This window comes from Geotrypetes seraphini, chromosome 1, assembly GCF_902459505.1.
Source record: "Geotrypetes seraphini chromosome 1, aGeoSer1.1, whole genome shotgun sequence".
Classification (NCBI taxonomy): domain Eukaryota; kingdom Metazoa; phylum Chordata; class Amphibia; order Gymnophiona; family Dermophiidae; genus Geotrypetes; species Geotrypetes seraphini.
The window spans coordinates 285843853-285871229 of record NC_047084.1 but is presented as its reverse complement, the minus strand read 5'-3'; the positions used below and the strand labels follow the sequence as shown (position 1 = coordinate 285871229).

The window sequence follows — 27377 nt, the reverse complement described above, 5'->3', positions numbered from 1 at the left end:
AGAATAGCAACACCCGCTTTTTTCCCTATAGCTGGTGAGAAAAAACAGTGTTTGACCCAACCTCCTTCTAGCTTATTAGATTCTATATGTGAGAGGTGGGTCTCTTGTATAAAGCATATATCTGTATTTTGCCTTTTTAAAAATGATAATGCTTTTTTCCTTTTTATCATATGATTTAGACCATTAACATTTAAGGACATTATTTTAAGATCCATTTATCTTTTTAAATTTTTCAGGAATTAAATAATATATATTTTTAAGATAAAAAAAAATTTCCCAGTATTTTAAATATTTTATATCTCTTCCCTCCTTCATATCCATATTTTCCTTATATAACTCCCCTCTGTTCCCTCCCATCCCTCCCTTCCCTCCCTTATTAATTACGAAAACTTGGATACGCAGATTGAGATTAGATTTAGATAACTCCTTCAAGCTATTAATAATTTATCTAAAGTACTACCATAAATTTCTCTATATCTGTAAATTTTCTTGAATCAAAGGAATATATTAAAAATTTTGGTCATTCTTAAAATATAAAGATTATTTTTCTTTATTTGTATATCTTTAAGTTTATAAGGATGACTTATTCCAAATGAAATAATATATATCATATTTTTATATATTTTTTTTTTAAATATGATGAAACATATTTTTTTTTTTTTTTTTTAAATATTGAATAATTTAAAAATATTTAAGATCAAAGAGATTCATCCTTCACATCACCTATATTTCAAATATCAGAATATGTTGTTTTAAAACCATCAATTACAAATTTTTTGGATCTTTTCAAGGTGGTGAATTGTTGTCACTTTGGAAAGCTTACAAACCTGGGTATGAATGGTGATAAAAGTATCATGTTGAAGGCATCCAGACTTAGGCTTTCCTTTACGAAACTGTAACAGCAGTCTCCAGCACGGGCAGCCTCCCCGAACGGCCCGCGTCGCCCCGGATGGTCATCGATTTTCTATGAGCCTCGGGAGCAGCGCCATCCAGCGCGGCTCCCCGTGCCAGAAACCGCCATCACAGTCCCGCAAAAGAGGGGGTTAGTCTATGCATACAGGGGATGCCAAGATTCTTTCATAACTAAACAGAAAAAGGGAGAACTGGATTTATTGTAAATTACAATTTTTCTGTATTAAGAACAAACATGAAGTTCAAGAGAATCTAAAAAAAAAAAAAAAAATCAAAAAACTTATCAGGCATTTTTGTGTCTCAAATAAATTCTTTTTGTGAATATTTTCTAATGTAGCGTATATGAAACGCATTGTAATGTATTTGAAACGCAAGTTTAACCGGAAGTACCGCCTTTCATAGGAAATCGTTCGAGTAAACCAATCACTACATGTTGTTCTCCCTTTTTCTATAATCATCTTCGTGATTGAAGGATGATTCTCCTTCCCTTCATTACTTCGCCCTCAATATTTTTCAGCCAATCAGTACTTCTTTCAGTCTTTTGTTTAAGAGAAAAACTTCCTTCGTCACCATTCGAAGACGGATCTCTGTCCATTTTACATTCCTGCATGTAAGTCTATTCTATTTAGAATTCTAGAATTAAATCTTGTGTATTTCTTCAGGTTTTTATTTTCTCTTTGCCATGAAGAATGTTTCATGTTGTTCAAATCTTTAGTTCGATCCCTGTGGGTTCTTTTTCCGTTGCCTTGAAAGTTCCAAATCCTTAACCGATGTTTTCAAAAAGTTCTTTTTCCATATTAAAAGTCCTGTGAACCATATAAAGTATATAAGTTTATAATTTTCATAAAGTAGTCATCAAATGTCTTTAAATTGTCATTGGTTGTTCATGTTGATCCAGAAATTCTTGTAGTTTTTTGGGATCCGTAAAGTTTTGTGTTTTGTTAGCAATAGTAACCTTCATTACCGCTGGGTAAAGGAGCCCAAATCTAGCTCCTAGAGATCTCAGTTGGGGTCTCATATCTAGGAATTGTTTTCTTCTTGATGCTGTTTCTTTCGCAAAATCTGGGACTATATGTATTTTTGAGTCTTGACATTTGAGATTCTTGTATTCCTTGGCTAGTTGACATATTTCAATTGCTTGTTGATGCCTTAAAAGTTTGAATATTAAAGTTCTCGGACCCGTTTGAGTGTTATTTCTTTGTGTAGGAATCCTGTGTGCTCTTTCGATTTCTAGTTCTGTTTTAAATTTTAGTGGCAATATTTTAGGTAGAAATTTTTCCAAAAAGGCAATCGGATCGTTTTTTTCCACTCCTTCCGGTAGTCCAATTATTCTTAAATTATTCCTTCGTTCACGATTCCGGCTGTCTTCAAGATTTTTTTTGATTTCTGTCACTTCTTTCCATATGATTTTGCTGTGATTCATTTCTATGTTTAATTGTTCTGTATTATCTTCCAATGTTGAAATTCTGTTTTCTGTCATGTCCACTCTTTTAGTAAGGATTGCAGCTTCTTCTATCGCTTTTTGTAGTTTTTTGTTACTATCTAAGACAATTTCTTTTATTTGTCTTAGTTCTTCCATAACGTCGAGATTTTTTTTCTGTTGGCAGTGGGGTTTTAGAGGGTGTACCTGGCTCTGGTTTCGACCTCTTGTTGCTTCCAGATATTCCGGCTCCCAAATCAGCTTTATTTTGTTTAGTAGAAGTCATGCTTTAATATATTTTAGTAATTTCTTTTAAAATATATATATTTTTTTGGTAGTATTTCTTATATATATGCTTGTCTATGTGGAGCTACTCGTTTACCCAACCATCCGAGTTCGCGTCCAAGCCTCGCCCCCCCAATTAAATAATAATTGATAAAATCATTACAATATATATGTTATATAAATTCATAAGAAAAATAATATAAAATATGGTTTATATAAAATACATTATAGAGATATCAAGTGTATTGTTAAGATAAATGTATGGAAAATTTATAACACTTGTTGATATGTGAAAAAATCAATAAAAAACTTAAAACAGTGAATTCCTTTCATGTATCACTGTAAATACAATATATTATTCTGTATTTATAAACAATAATACCTAAAATATCTGTATTACCTAATATGTATAATAATTGTTGTTAAAATTTAAACCCTTCTTTTCCCTCCCATCCCAATACACATAACAATTATAATAAAATATTGACAAATATTTAATGAGATAAATTAAATAAGATGAAACCCACCCCCCTCCCTTCTTAATATGAGTTTTATTATAGGAAAATGATTTCATTCATTGCAGAAATCTGCTAATGGTCCCCATATCTTCTGAAACTTGCCAAAATAACCTCTCTGTGTTGCTAATGCACGCTCCATTTTATATATATGGCATATGGAATTCCACCAAAAGTTATAGTTTAACCTATCATAATTTTTCCAGTTATATGTAATTTGTTGTACTGCTACCCCAGTCAATATAAATAAAAGTTTGTTATTGTTTGAAGAAATTTGACTCTTTGCTCTCATTGCTGTGCCGAATAAGTTAGTATTATAAGTCAAGGCTACTGGATTTTCCATCATTTGAGGCCAAATTGAATTCCAGAATAATGATATGAATGGGCAATAGAATAATAGATGATCTAATGTCCCAGCCTCAAGATGACAGTGCCAACATCTATTAGACCTAGAGCTATCTAATTTTTGTAAGTGAACAGGGGTCCAAAAAGCTCTATGCAAAAGAAAAAAAACATATTTGTCTCATAGATGTAAAATGAATAAAGAATTTAAAGATATTCAATGAATCTTCTGCTTTTTTTCAGTATGAAGATGAAGAAGCTGCAGAAGAATTTAAAGTTTCTAGTTTTGTGGACATGGTTCGTAACTGCAGTCGGATTGGCATTCCTTACAGTTCTGGAGGTAAGTTATAGAAAATTGCATTATGCTCTGTGTAGTGTTTTTGTTTATATCAACAGACATTATTGTGAAGTGACTGCCTGTGGTGTTGACCTGAAGAAAAACATTTGGATAGTAGTAACCAGAGGATTAGGACAGTTTAACCTCATGTAGGCCAATTCTAATTGAGCTTGAAACCCACAGGTTTGGGAGACAGGTACAAGCAAATACATATTTTAATTACATAGGCCCCCTTTTACAAAGGCGATTATTGCACCGGGCCACAGTAATTGCTCTGACGCCCATAGCAATTCAGTGGGGGTCGGAGCTTTTGCCGTGTGGCAGCTACTACTGCGCCTTTGTAAAAAGGGGGGTGGGGAGGTGGATAGTAACTTGAGTGATTTTTATAGAAAGAATTCTTAATAATAAATTTTGCATCCCCATCTTCTTCCTGACATTCATGTATATATATCCTACACTACCTCCTAATTCTTTCCTTTCTTCCATAGGTCCCCTGTAGTCCTCCTTCATAAAATTGCCATATTTGTGAAGACAAAAAGAGGACACAATCTAGCATCTACCCCTTCTAACTACCATTTTCCCTCTTCCCCTTCGATATGGTATCTGCCCTCTTTCTATAACTCTCTACCCTCTCCCCTTTCCATCTTGCTTGTGCCCCCTCTCTCCTTTTTACATGATTCATTCCAGCTTCATTTTTATCTCTCCTACACCAAATCTAGCATCTCTTAGTCTCTCTATCCATATTTCTCTGCTAACCCCCTTCCCAGCATTAATCTCTCTCTTTCTCATGCTTCTGTCTCTCCCCTCTCCCTATTTGATCTCTCCACTCCACCCTGCTCCCTTCCCCTTCTCTAATCTCCCTGCCAGCTATTTCCTTCCTTTCTTCTTCCCCCTCCCCCTCCGAGTAGAGAATGACAAGGCAACAAATTTGTCCCTGTCTCCGCAGGAACTCAATTTCCCTGTCCCGTCCTGCAAGTTTTGTTGCTGTTCCTGCCTCTTTCCTGTAACCTCTGCCTTAACCACACAAGCCTCGAACACTTATGATTTTAAAGTATTTGAGGCTTGTGCATATGAGGACAGAGCTTGCAGGAATGGGGCAGGGACAGGAAAAGAACTCACCAGGACGGGAAAATTAGTTCCTGCGGGGACAGGGAAAAATCTTTTCCTGTGCCATTCTCTACCTCAGAGCAACATGCGGTTCGGGACTCTGGCATTTATTTCTAGTTCCTCTCCATGCATTTTAAGTCCGATCTGCCAAAAGACACAACCCCATCCTTACTAACCTGCAACTTCTGCGAAACCTGATTCCTACTCGGTTCCTCTGCTGCAGTGGAACAGCTTTAAACAAGTCTTCCCTTTTCCGAACCACAAATTCTCTTTCTCGGATTACATCCCCTGTAAGCTCTCCATCTTCCTTTCTCTTTCTCTTCCACACTAGTGTCTTCCACCTAGCAAAACTGCACTGCACCCATGTGCAGCAGACCTTTCACTTTCTGGAATGTCTAGTCAAGTCACAGCCACTGAAGTCTCCAGAAGGGGGAGGGGAGAGGAAAAGGCAGAACCATTGCAGTCTTGGGGAGAACCATGAACTTTGTTGGGTTCTTGTTTTCTCTTTCAGAGACTATGTTCAGTGATTGAGACACCCGCTGCCTGCCAGTTACTGAACTCCTCTCTCTGCCATGTTCCACCTGTGTGGGAACAGGAAATTGCATCACAGGATGTGGGATGTGACAGAAAGAAGAGTTTAAGAGGAGACAGCAGGCAGTTGGCATCTCAATCACTGACGCTGCCAGCAATGAATCCGAGACTTGGAAGACCGTGGAGGGGGGAGCAGGGAGAGAGGGATTAGAGAGGAAGATCAGGGCAGCCGGGAGGAGAGGAAGACTGAAGACAAGCCAGACTTCAGAAATTGGGGAACATTGGATGCATAACTTATGCTGAGCCCAAAGTGGGTGGGTGGGCTTGCGGGTGAATCACTTTTTTAAAACCCAGACAGACAACTACAAATTCCCTAATTAAAAAAAAATCGCCCAGACACCTAGACACAAAGGAGAACATGCCCGGGTTTTCCTGGATGTATGATAACCCTACTCCTGCACTTCCCTCTCCTAGAGTCCTACTTCTTTCAAACCTTCTGTTCTTGCTCTTTCACACCCTCCTTGCATATACAGGCAGTCCCTGTTTTACGAACATCTGACTTACATCGGACTCGTACTTATGAACAGGGGTCCTGCTCTACCTTTGGTGTCCCAATGTGCCCCTCTCTCTCCCTACCTCCATTCTGTACCCCAAGTACGTGCCTCCCTCAGGCGGGTGTTTACCTTCTGGCCATCTCCCTTCTCTTTCCAGCCGCAGTCGTTTGCACAAAGTTGCGGGCAGCAGCTCCTATGCATGTTCTACAGCTGAGCTGGAAGCTTTTCCTCTGATTTGGGAGGAGCTTCCTCCGACTTCAGAGGGAAGACTTCCGGCTCAGCTGTGGGATGTGCGTAGGAGCTGCTGCTGGCAGCTTTGTGCAGAGAAACAAATGTGGCTGGAAGGAGGAGGGGGCCGGCCAGAAGGTAAAAACCCACTGGGGGCACAGAATGAAGGGAGGGATGGAGGGAGAGAGAGAAGCGTGTTGGGACACAGGAGGGAGAGGGGCGCGTTGGGAGGGAGCTCAAACTTCAGACAAAGGATGGAAGGAAGGAGAGAGGAGGCATGAACTTGGACAACAGAATGGAGGGAGGGAGGGGAGCATGAGCCATAGGATGGAAGAATGGAGGGAGGGAGGAAAAGAGATGCTGAGGTGGGGGAGAGAATAGAAAGAGTGAATTGGGTGTTTTAAGAGAGAGGGAAAGAGAGATGGTGCACATGGGGAGATCAAGAAAGAGGAGAATTGTTGGGCATAGGGAGGGAGAGAGAATTATTGGACATGGTGATGGGAGAGGAGAGAGGTAGAGATGAATGGGGATGAGAGGGAATAATGTTGGATGTGGTGGTAGAGAGGGAACAGTGGGATGGATGGAAAGGGAGGGGCCTCAAGGAGGTAGAGAAGGTGGGAAGAATACTTAGATCCGAGTTACATACAAATTCAACTTAAGAACAGTTTAAAAAACGGAATCCATTCTTACCCTGGAGACAGCTGGCAAATATTTTCACAACCCGCCTACCTCACCTTGCAAGCTGGCGTTGGGGAGAGGGGGGGAAGGAGGCATGTGCAGTGCAGGCTTTCTAAAAGTTTGCAAAAGCTTAAAGTGATACTACACTTTTCACTCTCTGTACCGGACTCAGTGGATGACATAACCCACATGTGAGAATGTCTGCCCTACTGTCCCTGGATAACACTTGTGCTTTTTCACAACACTTTAGCTCATACTACTGTTCCAGGATTTTTTTGAATGGGTGCGCAGCCTGGCTGATTTTACTGATCACCTAACTTAACAGCAAATGTTATAGTACTGTGCAGTGCTCCCTTGTCTGCACCCAGCTGGCAAACATTTTTTTCAAATTGATCTGGGGTCAAATAAATTGTATGTTAGAGAATCCTGTGGCCCTATCATATGACACAGTTTTGTTTGGAATGTCTATGAGGGCCAAAAGTCAAATTTCATCAAATAATAACAAACTGTTAATGATTTTAACAGGAGTTGCCATCCAACATATAACACATAACTGGAAAGACTATAGAGGATTGAATTATTGTTTCTGGTGGAGTTCGGTTTGTCAGGTGTATGAAATGGAAAAAACATTGGCAATCAAGAGAGGTTATTATAAGAAATTTAAAGAGGTGTGGAGACCATTAATTGAGTATTATAATAAATAAATAATTATATTTATCCCCATTAAATATATGTAGGGGGGAGGAGGGATGGGTGGGTTTTATGACATTATGAGGGGTAATATATGGAAAGGGAGGGAGGGGAGATAGTTTATGGTATAAAATGAATGTAGAGTTTCAAGTGAAGAATGTATAGTATGACTTGAATTATTGTACACTTGTTTGCATAATGTAAAAACGAATAAAGATATTTAAAAAAACAACAACATTTTTTTCAGTAGTAGCTCAAAGCAAGTTAGATTCAGGAACATTAAGTAATCCCTTGTTACAAGAGGGCTTATAATTTAACTTTGTACTGGAAACAACTCATGCCCAAGATCACAAGGAGCATCAGTGGGATTGATTCACAGTCCAGTGCTCTAAACATTAGGCCACTCCTCCACTTGGTGGAGTAATTAGAAATTTTTACTTCTGTGATTTTGTTTTGTTTTATATAGGTCATCTACATATATTTGATATGTATGTTGTGGAAAAGTGGCCAATCGTGCAGGCCTTTGCACTGGACGGCATTGGTGGTGGAGGTTTCTTCACCATGAAACATGAGGTTGGTAAAGCAAGACATTTTGATTTCTATTCTGTCTACTATAACTAACAAAAATATAAATGTGATAATCACCTGTAATTTTTTTTATGTCTGTCACATTATTAAAGGACAGGATGGTCATGATTTTCTTTTTATGAAATAAATTAAGTCATTTTTAGAATTACTTTAATTGAATACATTACTTTGTAAAGGTAAGAAAAGTTAGCACAATAAAGTTGTGCCTGTGATCCATAAATATATATGTCTCTGGGAAGGAAACTGAATGGAATGGAGCAGAGAGAAAACTGGATTTAAATCTGTTACAGTTTCTGGTGGAATTCTGTGTGTCATATATATAAAATGGAGCGCACAATAACAACACAAAGGATATTTTGGTAAATTTCAGAAGATTTGGGGACCATTAACAGATTTTTATAATGAGTAATAACGTTTTCCCAAAGTGAGATATTTGACATGGAGGGGTGTGGTTGGGTAATAAAGATTAAATCCTATAATGTATGAGTATTTAATTGTTTTTGATGTATTGGGGATGGAACTTTTGTAAGGGGAGGGAGGGGTTGGGAGGGTTTTCTAACTTGATATCAATTGTTTAGATACTAGGAATAGTTCATAATATTCAAAATATTATAGCATATAGATATTGGCTGAAAAGTTATATTTTTAAATGATATATAAAAGTTAATCAAGTGTATATTTATAAGTTCGAATGATTTTTCTGATACACTTGTTGTAATATGTAAAAATGAATAAAGAATAAAAAAAAAAAAAGAAGGGAAAAAGGAATTAGGGAAAGGGATTGGGACTTGTATACCACCTTTTTGTAGTTAGTTAGAAACCCCCTCTTTTATCAAGCTGCGCTAGAGATTTTTAGCGCAGGCCAGCAAGGTAAGTGCTCCAATGCTCATAGGAATTTTATGAGTGTCAGAGCATATACAGCGCTAGCTCGTGCTAAAAATCTCTAGCACAGCTTGTTAAAAGCTGGCCTAATAATGGTAGAAAACCAAATAATTATTGTACAGTGCTTGTGCTGGTTTTACTGGGTTTTTCACCTATGGACTGGGTTTTACTGGGATTTTCACCTATGGACTTTGAAGATTGCAGATTATCCTAGACACTGCTATGAGGCAAGAAGATGTTGCTGTATTGGTGTTAGCAGAGGGGCCACCAAATAGAATAGAGATTGCTTATGGATTTGTGTGGCTGGTATGGTGGCCACTTTCCTGGATGCCTAATTGGGGAGTGGAGTTTGGGCAACTAGCAGTACAGTCCCTGGGCAACTAGCAGTAACACACTCACAGACTAACATAAAGGAAGGGAGATCCCCAAATAACCTAGTTCAGAGTAACATTTTGTGCAGTCTGCCTTTTGTGGAGATGTTGGCATAAGAAATTATTTGGGAAAGGATAGAGGTAGGCTAAAGGAGTGAGAGGATGTTAGCTGACTGCAGTAGAGAGAGAAAGACGCACAGTAGAAAAGGACAAGAGAATGAATTGAAGCCTGAAGATAAAGAAACAAAAGGTTGAACTAAAATCTTCCTGGTCCCTTTGGCCTTTTTTTTTTCCAGTGATTGCAATCAAACTAAAACTTAATTTTATAGACCGGGTCTTCAACCAAAAGGTTCTTGACTCGGTTTACAATAATGTAAGTATAGTACATAAATATAAAAGAAGAATGTAATCTAGAATAGCTTAGTTAGTAAACAAGAAAGTTTTCAGAGCTTCCCAAAATAAAACAAAGGGGCCTAGACTTTTAAGTATGCACAAATTCTGAAATGCACAGTTAAGGTGAACTTCTAGGAGTTAGAAGCTCTAACCAACTAGACTGGAATATACAGTAGGTGTGGATTGATGCAGAACAGATGGGAAAGAATAGGGATACCATATTTGTGAAGTCAAAATAGAGGGTATATGACCCCACCCTCCACATTTTACCAGTCTTGCCTGCCCCACCTTTCACCCATTTCCTTAGACCCCCTTCCCATCTTCTGTATTCTTTAAGTGCTTCTCTGTTTCCCTCCAACTCCCCATGGGTGCTTCTCTCTCTCCTTCCAAACCCCTCCTGCAGGTGCTTCTCTCTCTCTCTCTCTTCCCCCCCAGGGTGCTTCTTAGCAATCAGTCATCATCCCATGACCTCAATGACAACACCAAGGGATACAACCTATGCAGCTTTCTTCTCCATCTAGAGCCAGAATGACGGAGGGACTTTAGACAACCAGGGCTTTGTAATTAAATATTGCAAACTCTGCTTTTGCCAGGGTACATGCAGCCCAATTCAGCAGCAGTAGAAATTGTAAAAAGCCCCTGAAAGTGTTAATGCAAGATGAGGCCTACGCTGCCTCTGGTCCTGGGGCTTACCATGTGCTTCCATGGTCCTCCTCTGCCTTTCTCAGCTCTCTGCCTTTTAGCCACTGCTCCTCTTCTCTCTCCTGCTTCTTGTCGGTGCAGTCCATGGCAGAGCCCAGGCTGTAGAAGAGGCGCTCTTTCTCTCTCCATCCCTCCAACACCCCCCCTCCCCAATGGGATGGTGCTTCTCTCTTTCCATGTGTCTTTCCCCTGTCCCCTACTTACCTCCTGGCCGAAATATTAATCTTCCGGCTGGCTAGTGGCAGCAGCAGTGAGGTGAGCCTAGTGCTGTCGACCTGCCCTGGAAAATTACCTGTAAGGTATATAGACCTTTGTAGAATTTTAAAATACTATTTTAAGGATTTATAAACTTTTTGTGAAAAATTCCTGCAGGAGTAAGGGCTGCATAGAACACATTATCAGAGATCCTTTGAAATCTTTTTAAATAGGAAACATATCCTTTGTCTAAGTAAACCACAGGGCCCACCTTTAGTTTAACTTAGCTTGTTACAATATTTACTGGATGATAGAAGACTGGGAGAATTTGGTATGTGGCAAAGGTATCTTAATCTTTGCTGATTTTGAAATTATATACCAAGTCAACTTGCACAGTAGGTGAGGAAGTAACTTACACTTCTTGGATGGCATAAATTCATAAAAGAATACAATTTCTGCCACTATTTTAAAAGCTTTTAAATTGGCCAACTGACTGTGTGTTATATTGCTATAAGAGGCAATGGTAAAATGAATCCCTGATGACTCAAAATTCTGGGACACTTAGAATGTATTGGTACAGTGGTTGCTTGGCATTTGGCCCTTCTATACTGCTGGAGGAGAACATGTATCTATAGCAGGGATCTCAAAGTCCCTCCTTGAGGGCCGCAATCTAGTCGGGTTTTCAGGATTTCCCCAATGAATATGCATGAGATCTATGTGCATGCACTGCTTTCAATGCATATTCATTGGGGAAATCCTGAAAATGCATCTGGATTGCGGCCCTCAAGGAGGGACTTTGAGATCCCTGATCTATAGGCTTTGCTGGACTGAAGGAGGACAAAAGTTTCAGGAGAGACTGAAGGGATGGGGAATAAGGTAATGGAAAATAATTTAATATATAAGAATATGTAAGGTAATTAAAAAAAGCAAAAAAGCCAAATGTGCCTAAGTAATAAAGTAAAAAAAAAAAAAAGAAAAGGTAAATAAGTAAAAACAAAGCAATAATAGTAAATTATAAATAAAAGAACTAACCACATTTTCCTTAGCTCCTTGCTCTTGATGAAAGAATCTGGTCAGATGATGAATGAGGTCTGATGGTTGGAACGTTGACTTTGAAGTTAATGAGAAATCCTAATGCCTGAAAAATATCTTCTGTTTGCAACTGATTTTTTTTTGTGTAATTCTGTAAAAGTTTATTTTGATCATAGTAACTGAAATTGGAGGGTAACACTAATTACTGCTTTCCTTTCCCTCTTCCTTGAAGCCTTTAATGTGATTCAGATGCTGGAAGAAGTTTGCAGATACAGGCAGTCCCCGTTTTATGAACATCTGACTTAACGTTGAACTCACAGTTACGAACTGGGGTCCTTGTTAAACCTGCAGTGTCCCAATGGGCCCCTCTCCCTCCTTCCCTAGTCCCAAAATGCCCCTCCCCCTTTGTTCCAACATGCCCCTCTCTCCTTCCCTCTCTCCATTCTGTGTCCCAGGTTCACAGGTTCAGCCCTTCCCCCCTCAGCGGGTGTTTACCTTCTTCTGGCCAGCTCCCTCCTCCTCCCAGCCGCAGTCGTTTCTCTTAACAAAAGCCGCGGGCAGCGGCTCCTATATGCGGCTCCTTCAGCTGACCTGGAAACCTTTCCTCTGACATCGGGAGGGGGGCACGAACCTGGGACACAGAACAGAGGAAGGAAGGGGGAGAGAGGGGGCGCGTTGGGTTTCAGGAGGGAGGGAGCACAATCTTGGACAAAGGATTGATGGAAGGAGGGGAGGGAGCATGAACTTGGGCCATAGGATTGAAGAATGGAGTGTTAGAAAGAGATGCTGAGGTGAGGGAGGAAATAGAAAGGGAGAATTGGGTGTCTGAGTGAGAGGGAAAGAGAGATGGTGCACATGGGGAAATGAAAAAAGAGGAGAATTATTGGACATGGTGGTGAGAGAAGAGTGAGGTAGAAATGCATGGGGAAGAGAGAGATGAGAGGGAGAAATGTTGGATATGGTGGTGGAGAGTGAACAATGGGATGGATGGAAAGGAATGCAAGAGGAGCCTCAAGGAGGTGGGAATAATACTAGGATCCAAGTTACATACAAATTTTAAAAAACAGAACGCATTCTTAACCCGGGGACTGCCTGTACTTTATATTGTACTTTATGTTGGATGAAGAACTAATAAATCCAAATGCTCAAATGTTTTTCTGTCCTCTTCTACCCATAGAAATGTAGGTTAAGGAACAAGGAGTCAAATTACATTAGCGATGTTGGTCAAATAAAAATATTTCATATATAGAGGTCAACTAACCTGCTACTATTAAACTTAAAGGATTGAATAACTGGTGTTGTGCTAGATGCCAATTGAATGCTTCTTTTTACTTTATTTACATTTAGCTTTGGATTTAGTCTTTTGTTGCATCTAGGCAATTGTAATAGTATTGTTTGCCCCACCACCCTTTGGATTTCTGAAGGCTGTCTTGTGCCCTGTGTGCTCCTCCTCCCCCCCCCCCATTACCTAAGGGCTAAGTGAGTTAGAGTATTATCCCAGGACAAGCAGGCAGCATATTCTTAACGCATGGGTGACGTCACCGACGGAGCCCCGGTACGGACACTTTTAACTAGAAAGTTCTAGTTGACCGCACCGCGCATGCGCGGGTGCCTTCCCGCTCGACGGAGGAGAGCGTGGTCCCCAGTTTCTTCGTTTCCGCGGAGCAAAGAAGACGCATGTGTTTTCAACGGCCGTTGAAAAATCAATCCTGCCTTCCCGCTCGCGTAATTTTTCGTTGTTTTTCTCTTTTTCCCTTCGGGTTACTTTCCTTTTTATTTAAAAAAAAAAAAATTGTCGGATTGTCTTTATTTTTCAGGCCGGCCCCGACAGGGCCTGTTGCCACCATACAGGCCTCCGACTTTGATTTTGCGGAGGCCGTGTTCCCCTTCATGCCCCCTCAACCGGGCTTTAAGAAGTGCCAGCGGTGTGCACGCCCGATCTCTCTTACCGACCCGCACAATTGGTGCCTGCAGTGCTTGGGTCCAGAGCATCGGGCGGACACCTGCACCCGCTGTGCTACGCTTAAAAAGCGCACCTTAAAAAATAGGCAGATCCAGCAAAATATTCTATTCGGTACCGGATCTGTCATGGAATCTGCCGCGACGTCGACGGCACCGCAAAAGTCGACACCGACTACTTCGACTCCACCGGATCCTTCTTCGGGGTCGCTGGCCCCAGGTAAGCCGGCTAAGAAGCCTTCCACTTCCCTTGAGCGCCCTCCTGCCATGGTTGCGACACCGGCAACCCCGGCACCACATCGACCCCGCAAACGCTCCGCTCCGATATTGGTGAGTGCCTCGTCATCGGCCTCCTCATCGCCGGAGCGTAGAGCGGCACCTATGGAACCGAAGAAGAAAAAAGCGGTACCAGTGCCTCCCCTGGACGACCACATCGCGGCCATACTCCAAACACAGTTACAGGAGCAGCTGCAACAACAGCTCCAACAACTGTTGCCTGCGTTGCTGGCACCGCACCTTCCGGTACGGGACCGGTCCGAGCCTCGCACCGTTCCATCGGTGTCGACCCCCTCGGTACCGCTCAACACTTCCATGCCGGTCCTCTCGGCTGAGCCACATCTTTCCCAACCTACGGTACAGACCCGCTCTGATGCCGATTCTCCTCGGTACCAGGTACGGCACCGGTCTTCCTCACCCGGTACCGCCTCGGTCCGCTCTGGCAAGTCTCTCTCCAAAACCCGCCATGCCGAGCCCTCCACACCGATGTCCCGCCGTGCGCACCCCGACATCAGGGACCCAGACTTATGGGAAGAATCCCCACACAGTACCGAGGAAGACGCTTCCTCCACGGACGAGGAACCTTCACTGACTGATACTGTCTCAAAACCTGAACAGTCCTCGTTCACCAAATTCCTTAGGGAGATGTCTGCTGCTCTTTCCATTCCCTTAGAGTCCGACTCTAAAAAGTCACAGGCCTTTCTCGATGCCTTAGACTTTGAGCAACCTCCTAAGGAATTCCTCAAGTTACCCGTACATGACATCCTACGGGAAACTTTTTATAAGAACTGGGAGAACCCCCTCACTGTCCCGGGGGCCCCTCGCAAATTGGATAGCTTGTATCGGGTCATTCCCATCCCAGGGTTTGACAAGCCTCAATTGCCCCATGAATCTCTCCTGGTGGAGTCCACCTTAAAGAAAACTCAGGGCTCCAGTGTCTATGCCTCCACCCCTCCTGGCAGAGAGGGAAAAACTATGGATAAGTTTGGCAAGCGCCTTTTCCAGAATGCAATGCTGGCCAACAGGGCAATTAATTACACCTTTCACTTCTCCTTCTACATGAAGCATCTGGTGCAACAACTCTCCGCCTTACAAAAATACATCCCTGAACGTAAGGTACCTCTTTTTCAACAACAAATTTCCAGTCTGCTCCAACTCCGGAAATTCATGGTGCACTCCATTTATGACTCATTTGAGCTGACCTCTCAAGCGTCTGCCATGGCTGTTGCCATGCGGCGTCTGGCCTGGTTGAGAGTTTCTGACCTCGACATTAACCACCAAGACCGCCTGGCTAATTGCACCTTGTCTTGGTGATGAACTCTTCGGGGAGTCCCTGGACTCAACAACCCAAAAACTCTTGGCTCCCGAGACCAGGTGGGACACCCTGGTGAAGCCTAAAAAGAAGACCCCGCCTGCTCGCCCCTACAGACAGCAGTCTTCCTACCAACGCAGGTTCTCGGCCAGACCTCTCATCCCGCCTCAACAGCAGCCTCGCTGACCTCGTCAACAGCATCAAACTCAGGCTCGCTCACAGTCTCACCAACCTGCCAAGCCTCTTCCTCTGTCAAAACCTTCTCAGCCCTTTTGACTTTTTCCTCCAGGGCATAGCCAGTCTCCCACCATCATTGCCTCTTCCTCAACCTATCGGAGGTCGCCTCCAAATCTTCCTCAGCCGTTGTGAGGTCATCACATCAGACCAATGGGTCCTCATCATCATTCGCCACGGCTACTCTCTCAACTTCCAGACTCTTCCACCAGACAATCCTCCCGTAGAGTCTGCTTCTCACTCCTCCCAAACCCCCCTCCTCCTGAGGGAGGTCCAATCCCTCCTTCTTCTCAATGCCATCGAAGGGGTGCCTCCGGACCAAAGGGGTCAGGGATTCTACTCCCGCTACTTCCTGGTTTCCAAGAAGACAGGAGACCTCCGTCCCATCCTCGATCTCAGGGACCTCAACAAGTGTCTGGTCAAGGAGAAGTTCAGAATGCTCTCCCTTGCCACGCTTTACCCTCTTCTCTCTCAACATGACTGGCTATGTTCCCTGGACCTCAAAGAGGCCTACACTCACATCCCAATCAATCCGACTTCACGTCGCTACCTACGGTTTCAGATACAGCACCGTCACTATCAGTACAAAGTGCTACCCTTTGGCCTCGCATCATCACCCAGGGTGTTCACCAAGTGCCTTATTGTGGTGGCGGCCTTCCTCAGGTCTCACGACCTCCAGGTGTTCCCCTACTTGGACGATTGGTTGGTGAAAGCGCCTACATCTCCGCTTGTGCTACAAGCCACTCATCACACCATCTCGCTCCTCCATCTACTGGGGTTCGAGATCAACTACCCCAAGTCGCACCTACTTCCCACACAGCGACTTCAATTCATTGGAGCGGTTCTGGACACCACTCTGATGAGGGCGTTTCTTCCCGCCGACCGACAACGGACCCTGCTCCATCTCTGTCGTCAGGTGCTCCTTCATCACTCCGTCCCAGCTCGGCAGATGATGGTCCTCCTGGGCCACATGGCCTCGACGGTCCATGTGCTTCCTCTGGCGCGACTCCACCTCAGGACACCTCAATGGACTCTTGCCAACCAATGGTCACAGACCACGGATCTTCTTTCTCATCCCATCTCTGTGACATCGTCTCTTCAGCAATCTCTTCACTGGTGGTTGAACTCCTCAAATCTTTCCAGGGGTCTACTCTTTCATCTACCCCCTCACTCCATGATCATAACCACGGATGCCTCCCCCTATGCGTGGGGAGCTCACCTGGGGGATCTACGCACCCAGGGACTCTGGACCCCTCAGGAGCATCAACATCACATCAATTTCCTGGAACTCAGAGCCATGTTCTAGGCTCTCAAGGCCTTCCAGCACCTTCTCTACCCTCAGGTTCTTCTCCTGTGCACGGACAATCAAGTCGCCATGTACTACATAAACAAGCAAGGCGGCACCGGATCCCCCCTCCTCTGTCAGGAGGCCCTCCGAATATGGACCTTGGCCATGACCCACAGTCTCTTCCTCAAGGCTGTATACATCCAGGGCGAACAGAACTCCCTGGCCGACAATCTCAGCCGCATCCTTCAACCCCACGAGTGGACTCTGGACCCTCCAACACTCCACTCCATCTTTTCTCGCTGGGGCACTCCACAGGTGGACCTCTTTGCAGCTCCTCACAACCATCAGCTGCCCCAGTTCTGTTCCAGACTCTTCTCTCCTCATCGTCTGACCCCAGACGCATTCCTGCTCGACTGGACGGATCGGTTCCTCTATGCCTTTCCTCCTCTACCTCTGATGTTGCGGACGTTATCCAAACTCCGCAGGGACAGGGCCACCATGATTCTCATCGCCCCTCGGTGGCCTCGCCAACACTGGTTCTCCCTCCTGCTTCAGCTCAGCTCCAGGGAGCCCATTCCTCTTCCTGTGTTTCCTACTCTACTTACGCAGCAGCATCAGTCTCTACTACATCCCAATCTGTCTTCGCTCCACCTGACAGCTTGGTTTCTCTCGGGCTAACCTCTTCAGAGAATCTGTCTCAGCCCGTCCGTCGCATTTTGGATGCATCTAGGAAACCGGCCACCCTCCAATGTTACCATCAGAAGTGGACCAGGTTCTCCTCTTGGTGTCTACCTCATTGGCGGTGGAAACTGTATTGGACTATTTGCTCGCTCTCTCCGATGCTGGCCTCAAGTCTACCTCGATCAGAGTCCACCTCAGTGCCATCACTGCGTTTCATGAGCCTATCCTCGGAAAACCGCTTACGGCTCATCCTTTGGTTTCCCGGTTCATGAGAGGCCTCTTCAATGTCAAACCACCTCTGAAGCCTCCTCCTGTTGTCTGGGACCTGAATGTGGTTTTATCAGCTCTCATGAAACCTCCTTTTGAGCCTCTTGCCACAACTTCGCTCAAACTTCTAACATGGAAGGTGCTTTTCCTCATTGCCATCACCTCTGCCAGGAGGGTTAGTGAGATGCATGCACTGGTTGCCGACCCTCCTTTCACTGTTTTTCACCATGACAAGGTGGTTCTGCGTACCCATCCTAAATTCCTTCCCAAGGTGGTCTCGGACTTCCACCTCAACCAGTCCATTGTGTTGCCTGTCTTTTTCCCTAAGCCCCATTCTCATCCTGGGGAACAGGCATTGCACACGCTGGACTGTAAGCGTGCCCTTGCATACTACCTTGACCGTATCAGGGCTCACAGCTCCTCACCTCAGCTCTTTCTGTCCTTCGACCCTAACCGTCTAGGTCGCCCTGTCTCTAAACGAACGCTTTCCAACTGGCTTGCTGCCTGCATTGCGCTCTGTTATGCTCAGGCCGGTCTCTCACTGGAAGGTGCTGTCACGGCCCACAGGGTCAGAGCTATGGCTGCTTCTGTGGCTTTCCTCCGTTCCACGCCCATCGAGGAAATCTGCAAGGCTGCCACTTGGTCCTCAGTTCACACGTTCACTACTCACTACTGTCTGGATGCCTTCTCCAGACGGGATGGACACTTCGGCCAATCTGTGTTACAAAATTTATTTTCCTAATGGCCAACCATCCCTCCTCCCTCTCTGTTAGCTTGGAGGTCACCCATGCGTTAAGAATATGCTGCCTGCTTGTCCTGGGATAAAGCACAGTTACTTACCATAACAGGTGTTATCCAGGGACAGCAGGCAGATATTCTTAGGACCCGCCCTCCTCCCCGGGTTGGCTTCTTAGCTGGCTTATCTTAACTGGGGACCACGCTCTCCTCCGTCGAGCGGGAAGGCACCCGAGCATGCGCGGTGCGGTCAACTAGAACTTTCTAGTTAAAAGTGTCCGTACCGGGGCTCCGTCGGTGACGTCACCCATGCGTTAAGAATATCTGCCTGCTGTCCCTGAATAACACCTGTTACGGTAAGTAACTGTGCTTTCTTATAATACCTGCCTTCCACAAGGAATTCATGGGGAAGTCAGTGAAAATGTAATACTTTGAGCACAGGCTGACTGTGTCCTGCATTCATTCAGTTTGTTCTTCATTATTTGAGCCACAAGGTCATGATAACCTAGTCCCTGTAGATTTTCCTGTTGGATTGATTGTAAGCTTGCTTGGAGGTCTAGGAGAGATGTGAGTAGAAGTCCATAGGAGTTTGGTTGCAGTTTGAAATGTTTGTGTGATGCTCAGCTTTTTATGTTTTTTACACTTGTCTTTTAGCTATTGGATGTTAGTGAAGTTCTGTGGAAAGCATACAGCAGAATGGATCCAGTTTCCCTGGAGGGTTTGCTGACAGAGGTAAAGAATATGAACTTTTAAGTTACACAAAATAAAAACTTTTATGGTTCCTTCTTTTCCTGCTAGACCAGTGGTCTCAAACTCAGACCCTATGCAGGGCCACATTTTGGATTTGAAGGTACTTGGAGGGCTTCAGAAAAAAGAGTTAATGTTTTATTAAAGAAATTACAATTTTGCATGAGGTAAAACTCTTTATAGTTTATAAATCTTTCCTTTTGGCTAAGTCTTAATAATAATATTGTCATTTATAGCTAGAGAGACATATGATCAAGAAACTGTTTTATTTTACTTTTGTGATTATGATAAACATACCGAAGGCCTCAAAATAGTAGCTGGAGGGCCGCATGTGGCTCCCGGGCCACGAGTTTGAGACCACTGTGCTAGACTAATCTATAAGGACTGATACAATCTACAGTTTTCTCCTCCTCCAGTAGATGGGTGCAATCATGTTTAGTGCAGCAATGGTTCATGAGATTGGGGCCTTGTGGCCTATATTATGATCCAGGTCTCTGAGTGGGCAAGTATCATAGTGGTGGCTCTCGGAGCTGGTCCTTTGATAGAACTTTGGGAATTGTTGCCCTGAACCAGAGCAGAGATATTATCCTCCCTTGCTGAGCTCCTGGTCTGGGATGCATGGGATCCTGGTTATGAAGAAGGCTATAAGTTGTTGTTGGTGGTGGTGGGGGGGTATTCTCCTTTGGAGATTTCCTCAGGTGTCTTTCTGCTGTCTGTCTGAAGTTCCCTCCCTCTTTCTGTTCCTCTGTCTGTTCTCCCCTTTCCTGGATCTGGGATTCTTAAAAAAATAAAAAAGAGCAGGAAAAATAAAAAAGATCAGGAGCAAGTGTAAGTGCTAAGACAGGAGGGCTTGCTTTCGGGACTTCCTGTCTTGGGCAAGACAGCATGCATAGAGGCAGGTGAAAGCTGAAGAGACACACATGTGGTCTGAGCAGTTTGATGGCTGTCATATATCATACTGTGGTAGGTTCTGCAACACCTGTGGAGAGCAATTGTGCAACTCATCAGCCTCAAGAGCGGATAGCGTAGCTGGTTTTAAGAAAGGTTTGGACAATTTCCTGGAGGAAAAGTCCATAGTCTGTTATTGAGAAAGACATGGGGGAAGCTACTGCTTGCCCTGGATTGGTAGCATGGAATGTTGCTACTCTTTGGGTTTTGGCCAGGTACTGGTTTGGTCATTGTGAGTATGGGCTACTGGGTATGATGGACCCAGTAAGGCTATTCTTATGTTCCTCCTTTTTGTGCTCTTTGTGGAGAGGCAGCAGAAAGTCGCTGGCTTCTTGGACCAGCTCTTTAGGTTCCCTAGGATGGTATGCTGGTGACAATGTCACGAGGAAGACAATACCTGTGGAGAACAGAGTAGCCCTAATGAATGCCCAAGACAAAAGTGTGGAGTTTCTGTTGAAGAAAGGGTTCATGGCTTCAGCATTGGGGTATTTAGGGGGTGATTTGCATGGCTAGGGCTTGCCCTGTGTTACATATTGGAACAAGATTGATGCTTATTGGGCTTCTGGCTTTAGAATTGGGCAGCAGATGTGGCTTGGTAAGCTCACATTCAGGGGTGGACGAATTGAGGGGACAGTCCTTCTGAGGTACCCAAAGAGGTGGTTTGGGGACTGGTAAAGGAGCTCAATGAGGCCTTGGAGGCCCAGTCCCCATTTCCACCAGTTGGAGAGTGTCTAAAGTATTTTTATCAGAGAGAGGCCCAGATAACTTTGGATGCGTGGGTACTTAAAGTTAGGTCTGGAGTTCACTTAGTCTCAGTCTGACACCTTACTAGAATTACCCTGCAAGTGTACAGTCAAACTGGCAATAGTCAGGTTGGTGTTGGACTGATTTGCTACAGTTAAAGGTCATGATCCTTGTTTTTCAGGATAAGAGAGAAAAGGAGAGATTCCATATACTTTTGAGTTCTTTCAGGAAAGCATGAGCGTTCACTTGCTTGAGGTCCTTGAGGTCCAGGATTGGTCTGAACAAAGTGTGAGTCCAGTAAGCTAAGCAAGAATGCAGGAGCCATTCACTCATACCCAACCTATAGTCAGTCCTTATTCTTTTCATTATCAAGATCTCCACTGCTCTGCAAAGAGCTCCCCCTCCCAAATAATACAGCCACAAGTGAACCAATACACATACACTATCAAACCTCAGAAATTAGTGGGATTTACAAACATTCAAAATAACAGAGACCCATTCGGCAATGTCGTCATACAAACCCATAGCATAGCCCCATGATTATCCTATCCAAACAGTGCTCTGCAAGGGCGTGTATCATCGAGTGCTGTAGTAAAACCAACACAATGGAACCAGTAACAAACATTTAAATCTCATGGTGAATGTCACGGTCAAGAACCCACCATCTGGACCCAATAATAGCAGACCTGTGATAGGGAAACAGATATGATAAAGAAAGGAATCTATCAAAAGTCCAGAAACAAAGGCGCCCCAGCATAAAGGCACATGAACATCATACTATCCACCCCACAATTGTTGTGTAAAGGCTCCCCATCACTCACAACATCAAGCACACTTAACCCCACACATCCATACGTCTTCCACCCTGCAAGTCACTCATCCACATAACCAAACAACAGACGAAGTCTAAGAGCAATCCCAGTAAACAGGAAAACATAGAATAGGCCCCACTCAGCAACTTCTTCACAGTGATGTGAGGTACATAGACTCCAAATGGTCATAACAAGAATACAGTGCACCAAATGGTGTCCAGGCCACCAAAGTCAACTTCCTCACCCGGCCTCAAAGCACAAGCCGTGCAGTAGAACAGGAAGATAAAGAAGACATTGTTCAGTTTGCTCTTCCAGGGCTTCAAACCATCATGGCGCAGTCGAAGTTGGTGAACTCCTGGGCGCATCTAATCAAGCAAAAAAGTCCTGGGCCTCCGACACTGTAAAAATTTTCATTGATCCATTGTGAGTCACCGTCAAGCGAGCAGGATAAAGCAAGTCAAATCTGATTTTTTGAGCAAACAATGTAGAACAGAAGAGGATAAACTGTCGAAGCTGCTTTGCGACTTTCGTAGACTCTTGACAGCACAAAATGCTCTTGTTTTCATAGGTCAGTTGTCGGTCCCTGCACAGTGCTTGCAAGATGGCCATTTTGTGAGCAAAGTGGAGGACACAGATGATAACCACTCGTGGTCTAGTGGTAGGTTCTGAGCATGGTTCAACCCTATGGGCCCTCTCAACATGGAGGGGTCAAGCATTTCAGGGAGCTTGTAAGAGGTAGTTAATCAGCGTTCGAAAAATGTGCAAAGCTCAACTTCTGGTAGGGTTTTTAGAAGCCCTACATAGCTCGTCTATATCTCAGAACAACTCAGTGGACCCTGGTGTCTCAAAGGTCTCAAGCCTATGACCCCTTATCCAAAAGGATCAACATCACTTCACCACTTTGGAAATCTCTTCAGTGGTGGATGGATTCCATCAATCTTTCCAAGGGTCTCCTTTTTCAGGTTCCCTCGCATCAGAAAGTCCTCACCACAGATGCATCCATGTATGCTTGGGAGGCTCACCTAGATGGCCTCAAGACACAGGGTTACTGGAATTCGCAAGAAAAGTCATTTCACATCAACCTTCTAGAATTAAATGCTATTGGAAATGCTCTCAACACTTTTCAGAATTCTCTTTACAACTATATTGTCCTAGTTCACATGGTCAACCAAGTCGCAATGTATTACATCAACAAGCAGGGCGGCATGGGCTCTCTCGTTCTTTGTCAAGAAGCCCAACACATTTGTAATTGGACATCCCTCACAACATATTCCTAAAGGTTATACAGTATATGTTCAAGGGAAACAGAATGTCCTTGCCGCCAAACTCAGCAAATTCCTCCAGCCGCACAAATGCACTCTCAACTCCGGAGTACTCTGTCACATCATCCTGTTATGAGGAACTCTCCTCAATCACAAGCTGCATCAATTCTGCTCCAGACAATACTCACTGCAGTGCCTCAAGGTGAATGCATTCCTTCTGGATTGGATGAATAAGTTCCTATATGTATTTCCACCAATCCCTCTCATTCTGAAAACTTTAGTCAAACTCGAGAGAATCAGCCACCATGATTCTCATAGCTCCTCAGTGACCCAGACAACCTAGATTCTCCTTGCTACTTCAGCTGACGGTCAAGGATCCAGTTCCATTACAGATCTTTCCATCTCTACTCACTCAGAATCAAGGATCCATGTTACATCCCAACCTGCAATCTGTATGTACGCTTGACAGTTTGGTACCTTTGGTGTAACTTCAACAGATTTTCATCTTTCTGATTCTGTTCAAGCCATTATTGCTGCATCCAGAAAACCATCTACCCAGCAATGCTATCAACAGAAGTGGACACATTGTACTTCCTGGTGTTCTCTTCATCACCAATAACCTTTCTCCTCGTCACTTCCTTCCATTCTGGATTATCTTCTCCGTCTTTGCACTTCTGGCCTCAAAACCACTTTGGTCAGAGTTCACCAGTGCTATTAGTGCTTTCCATGCTCCTGTAAACAATAAACCTCTGACCACCCATCCTCTGGTTTCCAGGTTTATGAAAGGACTTTTCAATTCCAAGCATTCGCTAAAACCACCTCCAGTTGTCTGGGATCTTAATGTAGTCCAAGCCACCATTTGAGCCACTAGCATCTACTCATCTCAAGTTCCTCACTTGGAAAGTGATTTTCTTGTTCGCTGTCACTTCTGCTTGTCGAGTCAGTGAACTTTCAAGCATTGGTTTCCGACCCACCATATACAGTATTTCACCATGACAAGGTGGTTCTTCACACTCATCCTAAATTTCGTCCAAAAGCTGTCATGGAATTTCATCTGAATTAATCCATTGTGCTTCCAGTCTCCTTTCCAAAGCCTCATTCTCATCCTGAAGAAACAGCTCTTTATACATTGGACTGTAAACTTGCCTTGGCGTACTACCTACAAAGGACTAAGTCCTACAGGACTTCATCTCCTTTGATCCCAACAAGCTAGGCCGACCTGTTACCAAGAGATCTATTTCCACATGACTAGTGACCTGTATTTCCTTCTGCTATGCTCAGGCTGAATTGCAACTTGAGGGACGTGTTACGGCACACAAAGTTTGAGCTATGGCAGCCTCAGTGGCTTTCTTATGTTCCACTCCCATTGACGAAATTTGCAAAGCAGCCACTTGGTCCTCAGTCCACACTTTCAAATCTCACTACTGTCTAGAATCCTATTTTCTTCTTAATGGCCAACTCTCCCTCCATCCCATTGCTGTAAGCTAGGGAGTCCCACATGTGGAAAATGCTGCCTGCTTGTCCTGTGATAAATCACAATCACTTACCATAACAGGTGTTATCCAGAGACAGCAGGCAGATATTCTCACATACCCTCTCTCCTCCCCTGGTTGGCTTCTTAGCTTGCTTATGGAACTGAGGTACCGCGAGCCTACATCGGGCAGGAAGGCACTTGCGCATAAGCAGTGCAGGTAGTCTGAAAGCTTTTAAGCTCTTAAAGTGCCGGTATACTTTTCACTGTCTGTGCCAATCTCCGTGGATGACGTCACCCATATGTGAGAATATCTGCCTGCTATCTCCGGATAACACCTGGTATGGTAAGTAACTATGCTGAATGAACTTGGCGGTTTTTGGAAATAAGTTCTTCATATACAAAAGTGATTTTGGATAGTAAAATGGACAGCTTTGAGGTAAAAGTTAGAACAGGGACAAAGAGAAGTACTAACAATCCTATATGAAAAGTGATAGCATGTGTATTTCAAAATGTTTTGAGACTTTTCTTAAGAAGTTCTGTTTATGTACAGATTGGAATGCTTCACTTTTAAATGAGATTTTTGATGTATAAGCATACCTGTAAGATGTTATAGTTGTTTATTAAACAGGATTTGAAAGACATTCTTGAAATAGTCTGGTAATTAAAGTTTAAAATAACTCCAGGATGATTTTAATTTTTTTTTTTTAAGGGATTAAGAACTTTTGAACATCAGTGGACTTGCTTCTTTTCTAATTTTGATGTTGAAATCCCATTCATCTTGGAACTCTCAGAGTCTCAGGCAGGAGAGGTATGTATAGAACAGATTTTCTCTAAATAGGTAAGATTAGCTGCAGTTCCACACACAGGTGAAAAAAATGGTATGGCTCACTAATTTTTTCAACTCAAGAATTTTGAGAATCTTTGCCAACACACAGATTCCCTCTCAGTACCCTCTTAATTCTGGAGTCCACAGGGGTAAGATACTAGCCCCTATTCCTTTCAACTTCTTCCTCAGCCCACTAGCCACTCTGATGCAATCTTTGGGAATATGTGGCTACTGTTTTCACTCCCCTTAACTACTTCCTAGAATCTGTTATCTTAATTGAAGAAGAGAAGTGTGAAACTGTTGGTTCAATATTCAGCCTGCGGCGGTCAGCATTAGCTCTAGATATTCAGTGCTGTACCATGAACAGGCACTGGCTCTGGAACTGAAAGTCGGGAGCTAATTCTAAATGTGCTGGCTGCTAGAACTTATGTGGGTCCCTGCCAATATTCAATTGGGAACCACATAAAGACATTTATATGGGCCCCGGCTAACTACATCGACCTTCCTACATCTGATATCCCACCCCAATGACTTGCAGGCTGAACAAAGCCTCCCCCTGTCTGCCTACCCCCCCTCCATCTTGTGGGCCCCTTTGGGTCTACCTTATATGACAGTCATGGTCTAGTGGGGTTTACAGGCAGGAGGGATGCCCACTCATTTCTACCTGTTGCAGTTTCTTTCAGAAAATGGCTACTGTGACCTCTAGTGGCCGCCTCGTGGTACTAGCAAGTACTGTGAGACTACTGGTAGTGGTTGGGTGGGAGGCTTTGAGCTTTCAGGTGGGAAGGAGGGGGGAACCAGGACAGGGAGGGGACCCAGAAACTTTGATGCTGCTACATGGATTTTAACTGAGCACCGGCCAATATATTAGCTCTGTTGCTAAAATTAGGTCAGCCTTTATGCTGTCTTATTTTCAGCTGCTTACTTAAATAGTTAGCAGTCATGGCAAGAAAGGTTATCTGACTTACCATGTAATAAATGGAATTTCTTTGGAGAAAAAGTCAGGGAGAGTGCCATTCCTTTGAAGAGGAAGAAGAATGTGTTGGACAGAAGGAATCTAGGACTTCTATAGTATTCCGAGTGTTAAAAATCTTCTTAGAACAGTGGTTGTCAAACTAGGGGGCCAGCAACCAGTCAGGTTTTCAGGATATCTACAATCAGTATTCATGAGACAGATTTGCATACAATGCCTTTGTTGCATGCTAATTTGTCTTTTGCATAATCATTATGGATATCCTGAAAACCTGACAGACTAATGAGCCCCCAGGAGCACTGGTATAGCTCCTGGAGCAATGGTGCTTCACCCCTCCCCCTCTGCTCCTTCTGCACCACAATCACGCCCTCCCTTCCCACTCCCGTACTGTATCTCTTAAAATCTTCGTCAGCATGAACAGCTTCTCCAGCCTGCTGCTCGTACTGGCATTTCCTCTGACCTCACTTCCTGGTCCCATGACCCGGAAGTGATTTTAGAGGGAGCTAGGCTGGTGTGGGATGTGGGAAAGGGTGTGAACGTGGCATGGGGGAGGTGAAGAGGTACCACCAGCACCACCACCAAGACGGTGCCTGGGGGCGGTCCGCCACCCCTCCTCCCCTTACTACACCACTGCCCAGGAGCATCTGTTTTGGGATAACACCTGTTAAGTATCCATTTCTGATTTTCCTACTTTTTTTGTTTTTGTAGCCTTTCAGAAGTTACTTTAGTCATGGAATGATTTCAAGCAATGTTACAGACAACAGGTATTGTGTTCTGTTTTCATATTTCTACATAAATATATTAGTATTTTCTGAGATTATTGCACTGTACAAGTGATCTAATGCTGTGAGGCACTATTATTTACTACTACTATTCTAAAATAAGCCAACCATAGTTTGAGGGAAAAGGGATTATTTTTATTACAAGTTCTATTTATATGTTGAATAATGTTTTATATTTTTCCCAGTGATAATGTGATGAGTTTTTTGTGATAAAACTTTGTGGGCATTTTGTTAAGACAGTTAAATAATGATTATTCCTAAACTCCATAGAATTGGTTTAAACCATTAGCTAATT

General features: G+C 43.7%; 1 protein-coding gene across 2 annotated transcripts in view; it reads left to right on the top strand.

Moving 5' to 3' along the window:
• The window catches only part of C1H20orf194 (chromosome 1 C20orf194 homolog), a 308395-nt gene that overhangs the window by 64444 nt on the left and 216574 nt on the right, over positions 1-27377 (top strand). For both annotated transcript variants that reach the window (XM_033953173.1, XM_033953162.1), the window contains exons 5-9: positions 3718-3814; positions 8066-8172; positions 19169-19246; positions 25211-25309; positions 27009-27064. In XM_033953173.1, the coding sequence (XP_033809064.1) occupies positions 3718-3814; positions 8066-8172; positions 19169-19246; positions 25211-25309; positions 27009-27064 (437 nt within the window). The remainder of the gene's footprint in view (positions 1-3717; positions 3815-8065; positions 8173-19168; positions 19247-25210; positions 25310-27008; positions 27065-27377) is intronic.